At 37.6% G+C, this 18,018-nt stretch overlaps 1 protein-coding gene across 2 annotated transcripts in view; it reads left to right on the top strand.

Moving 5' to 3' along the window:
* WWP1 (WW domain containing E3 ubiquitin protein ligase 1) overlaps positions 1 to 18,018 on the top strand; it is a 115,052-nt gene that overhangs the window by 60,021 nt on the left and 37,013 nt on the right. For both annotated transcript variants that reach the window (XM_079901449.1, XM_079901450.1), the window contains 3 exons: positions 1,693 to 2,029; positions 11,249 to 11,344; positions 12,695 to 12,869. In XM_079901449.1, coding sequence (XP_079757575.1) covers positions 1,693 to 2,029; positions 11,249 to 11,344; positions 12,695 to 12,869 — 608 coding nt within the window. The remainder of the gene's footprint in view (positions 1 to 1,692; positions 2,030 to 11,248; positions 11,345 to 12,694; positions 12,870 to 18,018) is intronic.

The raw sequence follows: 18,018 nt of genomic DNA, 5'->3' as shown, positions 1-18,018 counted from the left end.
GTTGAGTCTGGACTCTGTGTGATAAGAAGCAGCTAGTCAGGAGCTATTCTGAGACGGTGGGAACAGCAAGTGCACGTCCCTGAATGGGAGGGCGTTTGTTCTATTCAAGGAACAGAAAGGAGACCATTTTGAGAAGTCAGGTGTACCTGTGGAGTAGACTGTGTAGAGTCTTTGTCATGAGCTGTGGTAAAGAGTTTGGAATTTATTCTGGTTGTAATGGGTATGTTTAATTACGGCGTGAAAACATCTGTGTATGCTTTTATAAGATTATTTTGGCTGCTGTTTGGAGAATGGATTGGAGTTGGACCGGAGAGGAAGCAGGCAGACCAATTAGGACGCTATTGCAGTAGAGTAAACAAGGAACGGTGGACAGAGGGGTAGTGGTGTAGACGGAGAGAAGAGCTGAGAGCACTTGCAGTTGAATTGTTGTAGGAGAGAAGTTTTTGCCTTGAACAACTGAAAGGTGCTATTTAATAATTAATTTTCTTCCTCTGTTTTTAACAGTTTGTGTAGCATGTGCTATGTTTTAGTAAGCCTAAGAGTTTATGATTCTTTCTTATTGGACTGGATTGTCTTTTGTCAAATATTCCTCTTTTCCCATTTAGTGTTATTTTGCTTTGAAAATACTATTGCTAATCTTTTCTTTTTTTGGAAATTAATTTCTGCATTGTTGAAGAGTGAAAATTAAATAAGTAAATTCACTTTGACTATCATATATCAATTCTGAACATCATGTAAGAGACCCAGAATTTAGTCTCTCTGCACATTCTCTTTTCTTTTCTTCATGTTATCTAACAGTGTTGAGTACCGGTAGCACTATAAACATTTTATTTTTTATATTTTGTTATTGATTTTTTTTCTCCCAAAGCTACTCTCCCCTGTAGTTGGTACAGAACTTCATTGGTTCTGTTGTTTTTTGTGCTTACTATTTGATTCCTTTAGTAGTACTCGTTTCTGTCCTTCCCACTATTTAAATCTCTTTCTTTAAAAATCCACCTGAACGTTCCATTACTCTTAATTATGTCTCCCTTTTCTGTTTCAGTTAAAACTTTGATGTGTGATTTTCTAATAGATTTTGTTCAATAATTTATTCTCTTTCCAGTTTTAATTTGACTCACTTTTATAGTGACACGTAGTTGAAATGGATGAATCACATTTGAAATGAAAATAAAGAAAATTATATCGCTGGATCCCAGTGCTGGGTTATTTCTTTAGCAAGTGTAGAACGAGTTCCTGGATCTTTTTGTAGTCCCCTGTAGTACTTTCTTAAGAATTAATGCCACTTTATATTTGGCAAGAGTTCTTTTGATATTAGCTGCATTTTGCATAGGAAAGGGAGCTTGAATGGGGTCATTTTAAGGTTTTTATATAACCCATGCAGATATTCAGAATTGATTCTTTGGAGGAAAAACGTTTGTTCATGTTGTTTTCTCTTTCTCTAAGTTAGGGTTATTGGTATATACGTATACATATATATATATATATATGTGTGTATATATATATAGTCTTAAGTTTTATTATTTTAACGTTCATCTCTAAAATGTGAACAACAAAAATTATTGTCTGTCTTATTTCTGTCCATACCTGATATGTTGCTCAGTATAAATTAGGCTCTGAATAAATGTAATTGATGGGTTAACTGGTTGCTTTGTCATTCCTTGATAGATCATCTTACTAATTTTCCCCTTTCAGTTAATGGAGAATCATCCTCATCTGCACCAACTGATAATGCTTCCACCACGGGTACTGCAATAGTATCTGGAGAAACCGCCTTGTCTTCAAATTGCACTAGTACTACTGTCGAAGATCCTCCAGTTCAAGAAATACTGACCTCCTCAGAAAACAATGAATGTATTCTTTCTAACAGTGCAGCATTTGGGTCTGAAGCTAGAAGTACATTAGATCCTTCTACCTCCAGTTCTGGAAGTAGCTCTGCCTTCGAAGCAGCCAAATTAAGACAGCCAGATGTTTGTGTGGAACCTGTCCGGCAGCAGTCTGGAAATGCCAACACAGAAACTCTGCCATCCGGGTATGTTAAATTAATGATCGATTGTCTCTGCCTCCAAGAAGCTTGTTTAGTGGCTCAGGTTTTTAAACATACATACAATACAGTTTGAGAATGCTGTGATGAAAGTACGGTGTATACAGTGCTGTCCTGCACAGCTTACAGCAGTTAGAATTTCTACTCTCTAGCTGTGGAAACTGCACCTCTAGAGGTCTCTACCTCATTGCCATCATTTGCTCATCACAGTCACTGTGTCCATACCCTTTCTTACTTTCTGAACTGTTTTTTCTCAGTGCTCTTTACTGGCTCATCTGATTTTGCCTATTGCCTAATCGTGGTTTCAGCCTTTGGTCTTCTCCTGAATGTGTTTCAGCCTTTGGTCTTCTCCTGAATGTGCTGCCTCTGTTGAATCTTATTTTAGTTATAGTTAAATAACTAAATAGTTAAAATCCCATCATTTTAACTATTAAATCTATATATCCAGACCAGAGCTTTCTCTGAGCTTATTTTTTTCTACTTACTGGAAATCTCCACTGCTTCCTGCAAGCATTTCTTCCCTTTCCTCTCAAAAATCTCTCATTTTCCCTTTGTCTTCTGTCTTTGGCAACTTAGTCATTTATCTTAGTCTCATGTGTCTGCCATTATGACACCAATATATAAGAAGCTCTTCTTACTGTCAAGAACCTCATGATCTGATGTGGGGGTAAAGATAAATAAATAGTCATTGTCTATACAGTTCAATTAAAGCTAAGCAAGAGGTGTGTAAGTTTAGGGTGCTGTGGGAGGGAACATATGTAGAGGGAAGTTAGTGGGGAGTAACCTGCTATACTGAGATAAAGAGTACTTTCTGGAAGAGGTGACCCTTGAGTGGATTTCTGAAAGAGGCGTAGGAGTTAGCACAGCAATAATGGAGGCACAAGTGGTGAAAGGTTTCATTCTTAGTGGCGCCAACTGCACATTCGGATTTCTAACATCCATAAACGAGTAAACTGAACTCAGGAAATGGTATTTTTTTACAGCTTGAGTTGAGCGTTGGAGGAAGCAAGCTATGTAGTACTGAAGAATAAACAGTCCTCTGAAGAATTTTGTATACCTGCTAAAAGTTTGGGAGTTTTTTCCTGAAAACCATGAATAAACATTAAAGAATTTTAAGCAGGGGAGTGCCACAGTCATATTTGCATTTTAGCAAAATTATTCTAGGAGTGGTATAGACAGATTAGGAGTTAAGGGACAAGCTAGAATAGCAGCTAGGTTGTTTCATACATGAGAGAAGTGGGCATATTCCTGTTTAAAGTGGTAAGTACATAAACGTAATTCTGTGTGGCCAAGTACATGCTTCAGCATGCCTGTAGCCACTGTATGTGATCTTTGCATTAGGAGAATTTTGTAGGGATCTAGATGAGTGATTTTCAAATTGCAAGTTGCAGCCTATTAATAGATTGTGACCAGCATTTGAAAACATAATAAAGTAAGTCAACATGGACTAGAATAGAAAACTGAAGTGTGTTAGGTAAACACTGTTTTGGGAAAGTTTGTTTTTCTGATGTGTGCTTATGTGTGTAAAATCTGTAGGTAAATAGCAGTCTAGGGTGAACAGAGGCATTTATGTAAAGTGTATTCTTACTCTGTGAGCTGTTACCTAGAAGGTTGAGATGCTACTAATCCAGGTGAGAAGTAAAAACAGCCTGCACTAAGGTAGATGCTAGTCTCCTGGGGCGACGTTACGATGGGTGTGGTAATTAGCTGTGGGAGGTAGAGTCGGAGGCTGGAGGCAAGGGTGACCCCTCTGGCTTATGCAGCACTTGGCTTGTGTGACCATCTGAGCCAGCAGTTTCCAATCGGCGTCATCTTCCCTCTTTCCGCAACAATCTTCTTAGTTCCCGTGTGTCCGCTCTTGGGTAACTTATGTGGCTAACTACACAGTACAGTCGTAGATGCTAGAATCACGAGTGTTCTGAAGGAAGCGTATTCCAGCCCCAGTGAGTGTTATGCCAAGCGTCGTCTTGCCTAGAGCCCTTTCTTGGCTTGTACTCTGACTGTTGTGCGGAGTGTTATTCCTCAGATAGCTGCGTGTCTCTGCTCAAATGTTACCTTGCTCCAGAGGCCTTTCCTGATTCCCTCTGTCCAAATCAGGTCCCTCTGAACCCCATCCCCTGCCTTATTTTTTCCCAACCTTCTGTTATGAAAATTTACAAACATGCAGAAAAATTTAAAGAATTTTACAGTGAACACCCATATATCTATCTACCACTAGGTTCTGTAGTTGACATTTTACTCTGCCTGCTTTATCACACATCTCTTCATCTCTCCATTTGTCTAATGTTTAAATATAATTTCCTGATAACTAAGTTGCAGATACCAGTACATTTTGCCCCTCAAAACTTCGGCTTGCATATCATTAACTAGAATTCAATATTTGCTTAAAGATTTTTTTGGTAAAGTTTACATAGAAGGAAATGCATGAGTCTTAAATGTACCATTTTGATGAGTTTTGACAAATGCTCATTTGTCACTCCTTTATTAAGATTAGAGTATTATCATCACCTCAGAAAGTTCTCTCAAGCTTTCAGTCAGTCCCTGTCCCTACTTGGAGGGGGGCAGCCACTGTTCCTCCTTAAAAGCTTTTTTCCACAATAGATTATAGATTAGTTTTCCCTGTTGTAGAACTTAACATAAATAGAATCAGTATGTACTCTTTTGACTAGGGTTCTTTTAATCAGCATGATGTTATTTGTATTACTTTTCTTTATAACACTTAAATCACCATGAGACATACATTTTTGTGTTTTTGTCAGTTTTCTCTCCACTAGACTGAAAAGGGGGCTTTATTTTGTCCATTTCTGTATTCCTTGTGCCTAAAACTATGCCTGCCATATAGCAGGTACTCAATAAATATTTATAAGTGAATTAGTGCTTGATTAAATGATTTTGAGTGAGTGAGCAATTGGGCAAAGGCCCTGGCTTGTAAATGATTCGGAGGAAATGGTAACAAGGTCAAAAGCTACTGAAAATTCAAGTAAGGTAACTGAAAGGCACCCATTGCATTTAACAACAAAGAGATTATTTATTGTTGATCTCTGACAGAATGATTTCTGGGAAATAGAGCTGTATTCAGACTGCTGTGTGATGGAGTGAATGGAAGGGATGGAAGTGTGATAGAAAACTCTTTGAAAGAGTGAGAACTAATGCATAAAACTTTTTCCCTGTGAACACACAGGGAGAGAGGAGTGTTTGGTAGAGGTGAGCAAGAAAAGATACAGTATTGAGGAGTAGTTTTTTGTTTTAAAAAATGGCAGTGACCTAATAATGGTGGTCAGTTGCTGATGGGCAGGAGCCAGGAGAGAGATTGGCAAGCCATACAGGAGAGAGGGGCAACTGTTGGTCGTGGTTTATGAGAAGGCAAGTCTTACCACCTACCCCATTATCCAAGTTTGAAACCAGTAGTTACCCACTCAGCAACTAAATTCTATCATTTTTATTGTAATATATTTAACAAAATTCTTCCACATTTATTATTATTTTAACAAGGTCTTTCTTCAGCAGTAGGTTTTGGAAATATATGAGAAAGGGAAGCTACATCTGAATACTAGGAAGGGAGAGTATTATGGTTGAAGGTGAGGTGTAGCGGTTATAAGTTAGCACTTATCCCCGTGAAATTAAAGAATTCTATTGAGAAGTCTCATCAGTCGACCTGGTAATTTGCAACTAGTTGAGGGGTACTCATGAATTTCCACTGCAGGGATAATCTAGTCTCTGGCCAGTTCCAGCTCATCACTTTTATAGTACCCCCGGGTACAGCTCTAGTTGGCTATCACTGTGAGTCTCCCACATCAAGCCTGAGACCACGCCCCTTTATCCCGGTACCGCCTTTTTCCCCTGCCAGCACCTTCCTTCCTCATTGCTGCCCAAGGATTGCTCTGGTCACCACTCACACACTGGGGACTCATTCTTGGCAACCGTCATGCTCCCAAAGGTAGACTCTCACTCTGGGAGTAAAAACTCAGCAAGCTGCCTTCCTGTGAATCGGCTGTCAGGGCAGGGGAGAAAAGCACACTGGGATCCTAGAGTCACTGGGTCAGGTGGTGAAACTGACCAGGCTCCTCCCCTGTGGGCCAGGAGTTCTTTGTCCCAAGAACGTTGTCAGCAGAGGGCAACTGGGTACATGGCATGTCCACGACCTGGGATGCCCTACCCCAGGAAGACAGGGTGGGGCATGACAGGAGTTTGTTTGTTCGCGGCACGCAGGTTTCCCACTGTTGTGGCCTCTCCCGTTGCGGAGCACAGGCTCCAGACGCTCAGGATCAGTGGCCATGGCTCACAGGCCCAGCCGCTCCACGGCATGTGGGATCTTCCCGGACCGGGGCACGAACCCGTGTCCCCTGCATCGGCAGGCGGACTCTCAACCACTGCGCCACCAGGGAAGCCGTCCCCTAATTTAAAATTTGTTTCTGATCACAAAATTAAGACATGACCAAATAAAACATTTAAATGATACAGAAACTTTTAAAATACCCCTTAAGCTTACCACAGAGAGAGTGGTGTCTAAATATTATTCCAGTGGCATATATTTGCGAGCTTCTCTCGGTCATGGTTCCAGGCACTGGGTGTTCAGAGGGGCAAGAGAGCCCAAGACTCTGCTGCTGTGGAGCTAGTGTTACAGCAGGCTGACCGGCAGTGGCCTTGCATTAAAAACCTACTCAATAATGTCAGATAGTGACAGGTTCTATGAGAGGAAGGATAAAAGTAGGTGAAAAGGATAAAGAGCAACTATGTGAATTACTATTTTGCAAAGACTTGTAGAATTATTTTAAGAAAATGGAATCACACTCTACATACTATTTTTCAGTTGCTTTTTAAAACTTGGTCATATTTCCATGTCGGTACAAGTAGGTGCACACATTCACCAAATATTAATAAATGTTTAGTAAGCATCTCTTCTGTGGCAGACACTGTGCTATGTGCTATTAGTACACTGATGAGCAATATTGATCAAGGCCCAACCTTCGTGAAGCTTTTCGTCTAAATGTGTAGGCTTAACCCTAATCCTTTTGAATGGGTTTATAGTATTTCCTTTTGTATTAATTATTGCTGTGTAACAAAGTACCCTAAAATTTAGCAATTTACAACAACAAACATAATCTTACACAGTTTCTGAGGCTCAGGAATCTGGAAGTGGTTTAGCTGGGTGCTTTTGTGCAGTGTCGCTCATGAGGTTGCAGTCATCTGGAGGATGACTTTGCAAATCCAAGAGAGCTGAATTCTGGCCTGTCAGTGGGGAAAGCCAGTTCTACGCATTGGAGCCCCTGAAACTCCTTTCAGGCTTCCACCCTGAAGGCCCAGGAATTGGCAGCATCAGATACCTTTGGAAGTGGCTGTGAAGACAGCACTGTAAACAGCAAGATTGTTTGAAAGTCACATTGAGAAATGAATCCCTACTTTTCCTTCCTGCAGCTAGGACTGCTACCTTGCCTAGGGGTTTCTTCTCTGGAGGTTCTCTGCATTTGGAACACCAGGCACAATTGAGGGCAAGGTACTGTACTACACCAGGGGACATAAGTGAACCTTTATGATGTTAATAATTGAATAAAGTTATAAGTGAATTTCCAAGCCCACATTCTTCTTTCATACCCAAATCCCAAAATACTGACAACCAGGATTTTACTATTCCACCCAGGAGACTGGAAGTGTCTTCTGTCAAAGCCCCGCCCACGCTGCTGCCCAAAGACTAAAATACTGATAATCTGTTTGTTTACCAACAAAGTAGCCTCATTATATTGCCCTTCAATTAATTCCACAATCCACAAGCCCCACCTACAAAGCTCCTGGTCAGTTTTTTTGGTGCCCTACTCATTAGACATCTGAGGGAAACCTTTTAATGTGAAGGGTAAAGATCAAAACAAACAACCTAGAAAATGCTCTTGAAGAAAACAGACTATTTTAATATTCTAAGAGGGACAAGAGTAGATGTAACATATTAAGGAAGAATGAGGTTTGTAAAAAGCTCTTGGAAATGTAATTCACTGGAAGATGTGGCTAATAAAGGTAAATGAATTTCCCAGAAAGTAGAACATAAATTTATAAAGTAAAAGAAATAAAATAGAAAAATTAGAGGACCAGTTCAGAAGGTCTGATAAGAGAAGTTCCAGAAAGAGAAAATAGGAGATATTTAACAAAATAACCAAAAATAACCCACCTTTTACAAACAAGAAGGAGGAACTTCTTATGGAAAGGGGTCACCAAAACTCAGGATAATAAGTGAAAATAAATCTATATTAAGATAACTTGTTATGAAAATTTTAGTACATTGGGGCCAAAGGAAAAAATTATAAACATTTCCAGAGATTTAAAAAAAATGGAAAAAAGCAAATCTCATAATCATCAAATCTCATAAAGCATTAGACTTCTCAGAATCAACACAAGAAGCTAGGAGACAATATACCTTAAATGCTGAGGGAAATTATATTCAGCCTAGAATTCTGGATCTAGTCTCACTGTTAGTGTGCACACAGAATAAATACATTTCAGACATCCTGGGTTTCCAAAAGTTTACTTCCCATGTAAGTTTACTCTCTGAGGAGGCTACCAGGATGCCTGTTCCTCCAAATTTAGGTAAATAAAAGTGAAGGACGGGGGATCCAAGTGAAAGGAGTTACCAGCAAGATGATGAAAGGAAAGCTTGATGGCAGGTGTGACTGATAAAATACTCAATGAGCTTGAATTTTTTTTTTTTTTTTTTTTTTTGTGGTACGCGGGCCTCTCACTGTTGTGGCCTCTCCTGTTGCAGAGCACAGGCTCCGGACGCGCAGGTTCAGCGGCCATGGCTCACGGGCCCAGCCGCTCCGTGGCATGTGGGATCTTCCCGGACCGGGGTACGAACCCGCGTCACCTGCATTGGCAGACGGACTCTCAACCACTGCACCACCAGGGAAGCCCAGAGCTTGAATATTTTGAGAGGAGATTTATGCAACTAGAAAGTATTTGTAGTTAAATTAATAAGTACGAAGAAAATAAGGAAATGGGAGGAAAAGAGACAAAGAAATCATGGTGTGTTCATAGCTCAGCTGTCAGGAGGGTTTACACAGTCATAATAATTATAAGGGAAGGACACAGCATATGTGTGTATTTGGAAGAGTTGGAAGGAGGGTCCAGGTTACAGTGTATATGCGTACATCTGTGCAGGAAAGAGACTTACAGCTTCACCTTTCATAGTGAGAAATCAATAAATTATGCTTGAAATTAAATTAGTAGAGTAAGCTTGTTAATAAGAAAAAAGAGGTAAATACTAAAAGAATTGGCTAAAACAGTTGAAAATGTTGCCTTCGGGGAGTAGAAAATGAGATTAGGGGACAGTAGGCACTATTGTTTTTTTGTAATGAGCCTCATAGACTATCTGATTGTTTAAACTGTGTGGAGGTTACATAATTATATAACTGTGAGATATATATTAAATAGTATGTGAAAGTATATATAATTTTGATAAAAATTAAAGCTAAATTAAAAGTAGTAAAGAGTATTTGTAAAGAAAGTTTGGAAACCAGGAAATTTTGATATAGAATAGCAGTACAAATTCAAGAACTGATTATAGGAATTAATACCTAAAAATAGCAAAAGTACCATTATCAGGAAGTTCTTGAAACTTGATATATTTTGTAGGTATTTGTTTTTGGCTGTTAAGCTTTCCTACAAATAAGTAACCCACTGGTTTGTGTCCTAGGTATTCCAGAAATGTCTTTAAAATGAAATTCCATATTTAAATCCTGCCTTCCCATGAACATTTATTATTATATAAAAACATATGAATTAAATCTGAAATTTCAGGTTATTATTTTTAGTAAAATACTTATGAGGAATATCTAAATTTTTGTAGTTACAGGGTAGCATGAATGTTCCAGTGTAGGATTTTATACCACTGTTTCATAATAGATACTTTTAATAATCTATATGATCCTGAATCGGTTGTGAACTTGGGCATCTTTATTGTTCATGGTTACTGTTTAAGCTTGTTGTGGCTAATGTTTGTCAGATGCAGCTTAAACAAATGATTTTTTTTTGCATGCCATTTAAGATATGTATGTATGTGTACACCTTGTTAGGGAATAACTTTAATACGGTCATTGTGTAGGAAAATAATTTAAAAATTAAAGGCCTCTCTAATCAAAAAGAAGTCAAATTAAATTGGATCCTTGTGTTTAAGCGAAAGGAAAATATTTTCCATTTATTCTACTTTCAGGTGAAAACAAGAATATTAAACTCAGAAATACCAGGTTTTTATTTTTTATGTTTAAAATTTTTCTTCTATACCATTTTAAGGAAAGACTGGAAAGGAAGAAACAGGGATCACAGAGGAGAAAATGAGGGTGGGGAAAATCAGAGATTGAGTGTCTTTGAGATAGAACAGAAAAAGATAAAATTGGATGTCCATAAACTCAGAGGCTTACCAAAGACAAGAGAGGGATAGTGTACACAAAAAGAAGACACTATATGCAGATAGAAGAAAGAATTTTCATGGAGCTGTGTCACAACATACTTTAAGGAGATTTCTGCTAAAATCTTTTAGATGTGTATTTTCTAAATTGCAAAAATGGATATTACTTCATTGACATTTTGTGCTCTGGGCATGATATTAGGCTGAAAGTTCCTCTGCTCTTGATTGAATTTCTGTTTTCTGATGATTTGGAATTCTGTAAATTAGTAACTTTTAAAAACTTTACGTATTATTCTGTCTTCCTCTGCTAACTGTACTTACTGAGTTGCCAGTACTGTTGATGAAAGGTGAATAATTAAGAACTTAAAAGGCAACAATAGGGACTTCCCTGGTGGTGAAGTGGTTGAGACTCCACACTCCCAATGCCGGGGGCTGGAGTTCCATCCCTGGTCAGGGAACTAGATCCCACATGCATGTCTCAACTAAGAGTTCGCATGACACAACTAAGGAGCCTACGTGCCTCAACTAAGGAGCCAGTGAGCCTCAACTGAGGAGCCCTCAAGCCACAACTGAGGAGCCCACCTGCCACAACTAAGACCCAGTGCAACTAAATAAATACATATGTAAATAAATATTTTTTTAAAAAAGATATCTTCTTTAAAAAAAAGCACAATAATTGAAAAAAGAAACAACTTTATTTTATGTATATCTGTGACCTTTTAAAGTAAAACTTATCTGTAATTTTTTGGATTATAAGAAGGAACCATTTTTCAGATTGTCTTAGTTTGTTATCTTTTATTTTTGCTTTTTCATTGAAGGTGGGAACAGAGAAAAGATCCTCATGGTAGAACCTATTATGTGGATCATAACACTCGAACGACCACATGGGAGAGGCCACAACCTTTACCTCCAGGGTAATGTAGCATCTTATGCATCTTCAGTTGTGTTTTATACATGTAATTTTAAAAGTTTATTTAATACATTATAAAATGATTCATTCTACATGTTATGTTTCCTTGATTTGCTTTTGTGAGTAATGAATGTTCAGTAGATGAAATTTGTTACATTGTGTCTCTTTTACAGGTAGTCTGAAGGGCTTCCAAGAGATTGTCAAACATTGGCATGAGTTTACTGAGAGTAGTTGTAGAATTTTGATCCAATTTCAGTCCTTGTTATTTTTTAAGGAATGAAAGTCATATTTAGGATAGTTTATATGTATGGTTCTCCATAGATAGGGATCTAAACTATGCTATTGAATGACACTTACGTAATAAATATTAGTATCATTCAAAATTATTATCTAAAAGATTGCTGCAAGTAAAATTGTATTACATTATGACTAAAATAATAGAGGGTTTTAAATGAAAAAGCATTTCTGTTACATACTAAATAAAGTTTATGCTCTTAAGTGGTCATTCAAGGTCATTCACAAACTGTCTTTCCAGATGCAACTCAGGGTCCACCAATATAAAACATATTCAAAGTCCAGAAACTTCAGACAAGAACTATGTTATTTTTGTGAGATTGGTTGCTGAAAGGATACTGAAATCATATAAATTAATGACATAAATTGGCTTAAGGTGAACTAAACTGGAGGATGGGGAGAATTCTGGCTGGTAGAGAAGGGCATTCTGTTCCGAGGGGATATTAAAACAAAGGCATGACAGAATGAAACATATGACACATTTGGGGCCAGCAAGTAATTGATTTGGCTCTCATATGGGTCCCTTGAAAGACGTTAAGGGAGTTAAGGCTGAAATGGCGAATGGGTTCATTTTTATGCCATGCCAGAGAACGGTGATAGGTGGAACAGCATGGCTCGATCTGCACTTTAGTTCAGCAGCAGTGTAACCGTGAAAGGTAGGTTAAAAAGCTATATAAGTTGAGTTAAAACCCTTTACGTGGGCAGGAATGATAGAGGCAGATTGCTAGGTATACAGTAAACACTCAGTAAATGTTTATCAAAAAAAGAGGGAGAAAGTATAGTCATACTGTTACTGTTCAGTCTATGGCCTCTTTTTTAGACAGCCCTTAGAAATCATATAGGGAAGAATGGGAAGGTAGTTTAGCTAAAATAGATAGCAAGTGTTACATGTTCATAATTTTTCTGAGGAGTATCAGTATTTACATTCTTTTAAACTTAGCTCTTGGACTTGATTTTTAAATTATTTAAGTGAAGTATTACCTAACTACTTTCCAGTTTCTTATAGTAAGAGATTATTCTTTATTTTCATTTTTACTATTGCTTATTTTATTTTTGGTAGTTGGGAAAGAAGAGTTGATGATCGGGGAAGAGTTTATTATGTAGATCATAACACCAGGACAACAACCTGGCAGCGGCCTACCATGGAATCTGTGCGGAATTTTGAACAGTGGCAGTCTCAGCGGAACCAACTGCAGGGAGCTATGCAACAGTTCAACCAACGATACCTCTACTCGGTAATTAGGAAATTATAAGATGTTAATACAGCTTTTCCTCCAGGCTTTTCCCTTTTCTATCTTCGTGATTTTTCTTAAATGTTATACATTACAAGGTATTTTTTAGTTGATCTTTAGTAAATAATTAGCATTTCCGATATACATAAGCAGTTTTTTTTTTTTTTTTTTTTTTTTTTTTTGCGGTATGCGGGCCTCTCACTGTTGTGGCCTCTCCCGTTGCGGAGCACAGGCTCCGGACGCGCAGGCTCAGCAGCCATGGCTCATGGGCCCAGCCGCTCCGCAGCATGTGGGATCCTCCCGGACCCGGGCACGAACCTGCGTCCCTTGCATCGGCAGGCGGACTCTCAACCACTGCGCCACCAGGGAAGCCCATACATAAGCACTTTTAAGTTTTTTTTTTTTAATTCTAGTTTACTATCATAACTATACAATCAGGTTTTCTCCTTATTAAGTGGTAGTTTCATAAATGCAATTTCTTAATAAAATAACTTGTCGTTACCAGTTCCTAGTCTTCTACTTTTAGTTATAATCATTTGGTTTGCTTTAAACAAGACCAGTTACCTCCTGATTTTACTTAAGGCCAGTTTTGCATATTCCAGCTATTCTGATTCCCATTCCAGATTCTCAGAAATGCTTTCATCTGTTTTGGACCACCAAATATATATTCTTGGGATTGGGGGTAGTTTTGTTCCAAAAAAAATCTAATGCTGTCTGAAACTTTGACCAATTGGTGATCATTTATTGTCATAAGCAAACATCCATAAGAATGGGGGGTGGAGGGGACTTCTGTTAAATAGGTTTGATCGCAAGAAGTAGAAAATATAAATTTTAAATATTGGCATAGATAGTGTTTTGAGGCAACTTGAAACCCCAAAATGTAGAAAGGAATTAGGAAAGATACAAAAAGAAAACTCTTCAGAATCCTACCTCAGGATGGCTCATTCAACTCCACTTTCTTTGGAGGTTAAATAATAAGTTCTCATTTGCAGGTTGATCCACTCTCCTGGTTGTCTATAGCCAGCAGAGAGACAGTGGGCCAACTCAGCTTGCACAGCATCTTGTGCTGTAAATTTCTGGTTCTTTAGCAACTTATACAGAAGTCTGTGGTCAGGTTCCATTGTTAGCTGTATATAGTAAACAAATTATGTACTGTGTGTGTGTTTTGGTTGGACTTTGTTGTATGTATGAAAATCTTAGGGAAACAGGGCAGAATTAGGCAAGCTGTGTATCAGAAGTGTGTTCTACACATAACAGAACATCTTTAGCCAGATTGAGGTTTATTATCTAAATAATATTGAGTACAATTAAAAGTATCTATTAAAAGGTTATAAAATATTTATCAAGATACATACACTTTATCATTAAGAAATGATTTTTCAGGTAATGATTTTTATATTTGACATTCTTTAAAAATTGATGGTAAAATGTTTATATTTCCTTTTGAATGTATTTCTGGGTTGTAATAATGTATATGCATTACTGTATGTATGAATATATAAAAGCTATTAATACTAAGGTAAAAGTTTACTTGTATAAAGATAATTCTAGTGTTTAATATTTATTAATAGGCATTTGTTTTTATTGTGTTTTTTTAAATTTTTTTTAACATCTTTAAAGCAGTATAATTGCTTTACAATGCTGTGTTAGTTTCTGCTTTATAACAAAGTGAATCAGTTATACATATACATATGTTCCCATATCTCTTCCCATTTGCGTCTCCCTCCCTCCCACCCTCCCTATCCCACTCCTCTAGGTGGTCACAAACCACCTAGCTGATCTCCCTGTGCTACGCGGCAGCTTCCCACTAGCTGTCTGTTTTACGTTTGGTAGTGTATATGTCCATGCCACTCTCTCACTTTGTCACAGCTTACCCTTCCTCCTCCCCATATCCTCAAGTCCATGCTCTAGTAGGTCTGTGTCTTTATTCCCATCTTACCACTAGGTTCTTCATGACATTTTTTTTTTTCCTAAGATTCCATATATATGTATTAGCATACAGTATTTGTTTTTCTCCTTCTGACTTACTTCACTTTGTATGACAGACAGAGGTCTATCCACCTCATTACAAATAACTCAGTTTTGTTTCTTTTTATGGCTGAGTAATATTCCATTGTATATATGTGCCACATCTTCTTTATCCATTTATCTGTTGATGGACACTAAGGTTGCTTCCATGTCCTGGCTATTGTCAATAGAGCTGCAGTGAACATTTTGGTACATGACTCTTTTTGAATTATGGTTTTCTCAGGGTATATGCCCAGTAGTGGGATTGCTGGGTCATATGGTGGTTCTATTTTTAGTTTTTTAAGGAACCTCCATACTGTTCTCCATAGTGGCTGTATCAATTTACATTCCCACCAACAGTGCAAGAGTGTTCCCTTTTCTCCACACCCTCTCCAGCATTTATTTTTTCTAGATTTTTTGTTGATGGCCATTCTGACCTGTGTGAGATGATATCTCATTGTAGTTTTGATTTGCATTTCTCTAATGATTAATGATGTTGAACATTCTTTCCTGTGTTTGTTGGCAGTCTGTATATCTTCTTTGGAGAAATGTCTATTTAGGTCTTCTGCCTATTTTTGGATTGGGTTGTTTTTTTGTTATTGAGCTGCTTGTAGATTTTGGAGATTAATCCTTTGTCAGTTGTTTCATTTGCAAATACTTTCTCCCATTCTGAGGGTTTTCTTTTCACCTTGTTAATGGTTTCCTTTGCTGTGCAAAAGCTTTGAAGTTTCATTAGGTCCCATTTGTTTATTTTTGTTTTTATTTCCATTTTTCTAGGAGGTGGGTCAAAAAGGATCTTGCTGTGATTTATGTCATAGAGTGTTCTGCCTATGTTTTCCTCTAAGAGTTTGATAGTTTCTGGCCTTACATTTAGGTCTGTAATCCATTTTGAGCTTATTTTTGTGTATGGTGTTAGGGAGTGTTCTAATCTCATACTTTTACATGTACCTGTCCAGTTTTCCCAGCACCACTTATTGAAGAGGCTGTCTTTTCTCTACTATATATTCTTGCCTCCTTTATCAAAGATAAGGTGACCATATATGCGTGGGTTTATCTCTGGGCTTTCTATCCTGTTCCATTGATCTGTCTTTCCGTTTTTGTGCCAGTACCATACTGTCTTGATTACTGTAGCTTTGTAGTATAGTCTGAAGTCAGGGAGCCTGATTCCTCCATCTCCATTTTTCGTTCTCAAGGTTTCTTTGACTATTAGGGGTCTTTTGTGTTTCCATACAAATTGTGAAATGTTTTGTTCTAGTTCTGTGAAAAATGCCAGTGGTAGTTTGATAGGGATTGCATTGAATCTGTAGATTGCTTTGGGTAGTAGAGTCATTTTCACAATGTTGATTCTTCCAATCCAAGAACATGGTATATCTCTCCATCTATTTGTATCATCTTTAATTTCTTTCATCAGTGTCTTATAATTTTCTGCATACAGGTCTTTTGTCTCCTTAGGTAGGTTTATTCCTAGATATTTTATTCTTTTTGTTGCAGTGGTAAATGGGAGTGTTTTCTTAATTTCTCTTTCAGATTTTTCATCATTAGTGTATAGGAATGCCAGAGATATCTGTGCATTAATTTTGTATCCTGCTGCTTTACCAAATTCATTGATTAGCTCTAGTAGTTTTCTGGTAGCATCTTTAGGATACTTTATGTAGAGTATCATGTCATCTGCAAACAGTGACAGCTTTACTTCCTTTCCAATTTGGATTCGTTTTATTTCTTTTTCTTCTCTGATTGCTGTGGCTAAAACTTCCAAAACTATGTTGAATAATAGTGGCGAGAGTGGGCAACCTTGTCTTGTTCCTCATCTTAGTGGAAATGCTTTCAGTTTTTCACCATTGCGGATGATGTTTGCTGTGGGCTTGTCATATATGGCCTTTATTATGTTGAGGAAAGTTCCCTCTATGTCTACTTTCTGCAGGGTTTTTATCATAAATGGGTGTTGAATTTTGTCAAAAGCTTTCTCTGCATCTATTGAGATGATCATTTGGTTTTTCTCCTTCAATTTGTTAATATGGTGTATCACGTTGATTGATTTGTGTATATTGAAGAATCCTTGCATTTCTGGAATAAACCCCACTTGATCATGGGGTATGATTCTTTTAATGTGCTGTTGGATTCTGTTTGCTAGTATTTTGTTGAGGATATTCGCATCTATGTTCATCAGTGATATTGGCCTGTAGTTTTCTTTCTTTGTGACATCTTTGTCTGGTTTTGGTATCAGGGTGATGGTGGCCTCGTAGAATGAGTTTGGGAGTGTTCTTCCCTCTGCTATATTTTGGAAGAGTTTGAGAAGGATAGGTGTTAGCTCTTCTCTAAATGTTTGATAGAATTCGCCTGTGAAGCCATCTGGTCCTGAGCTTTTGTTTGTTGAAAGATTTTTAATCACAGTTTCAATTTAGGTGCTTGTGATTGGTGTGTTCATATTTTCTATTTCTTCCTGGTTCAGTCTCGGCAGGTTGTGGAATTCTAAGAATTTGTCCATTTCTTCCAGGTTGTCCGTTTTATTGGCATAGAGTTGCTTGTAGTAATCTCTCATGATCCTTTGTCTTTCTGCAGTGTCATTTGTTACTTCTCCTTTTTCATTTCTAATTCTGTTGATTTGAGTCTTCTCCCTTTTTTTCTTGATGAGTCTGGCTAATGGTTTATCAATTTTGTTTATCTTCTCAAAGAACCAGCTTTTAGTTTTATTGATCTTTGCTATTGTTTCCTTCATTTCTTTTTCATTTATTTCTGATCTGATTTTTATGATTTCTTTCCTTCTGCTAACTTTGGGGTTTTTTGTTCTTCTTTCTCTGATTGTATTAGGTGCAAGGTTAGGTTGTTTATTTGAGATGTTTCCTGTTTCTTAAGGTAGGATTGTATTGCTATAAACTTCCCTCTTAGAACTGCTTTTGCTGCATTCCATAGGTATTGGGTGGTCGTGTCTCCATTGTCATTTGTTTCTACGTCTTTTTTGATTTCCTCTTTGATTTCTTCAGTGACCACTTCGTTATTAAGTAGTGTATTGTTTAGCCTCCACGTGTTTGTAATTTTTACAGATATTTTCATGTAAGTGATATCTAGTCTCATTAGCGTTGTGGTCGGAAAAGATACTTGATACGATTTCAGTTTTCTTAAATTTACCAAGGCTTGACTTGTGACC

Source organism: Stenella coeruleoalba (genome assembly GCF_951394435.1).
Source record: "Stenella coeruleoalba genome assembly, chromosome: 17".
Lineage (NCBI taxonomy): Eukaryota > Metazoa > Chordata > Mammalia > Artiodactyla > Delphinidae > Stenella > Stenella coeruleoalba.
This window is presented reverse-complemented; position numbering and strand designations above follow the sequence as displayed.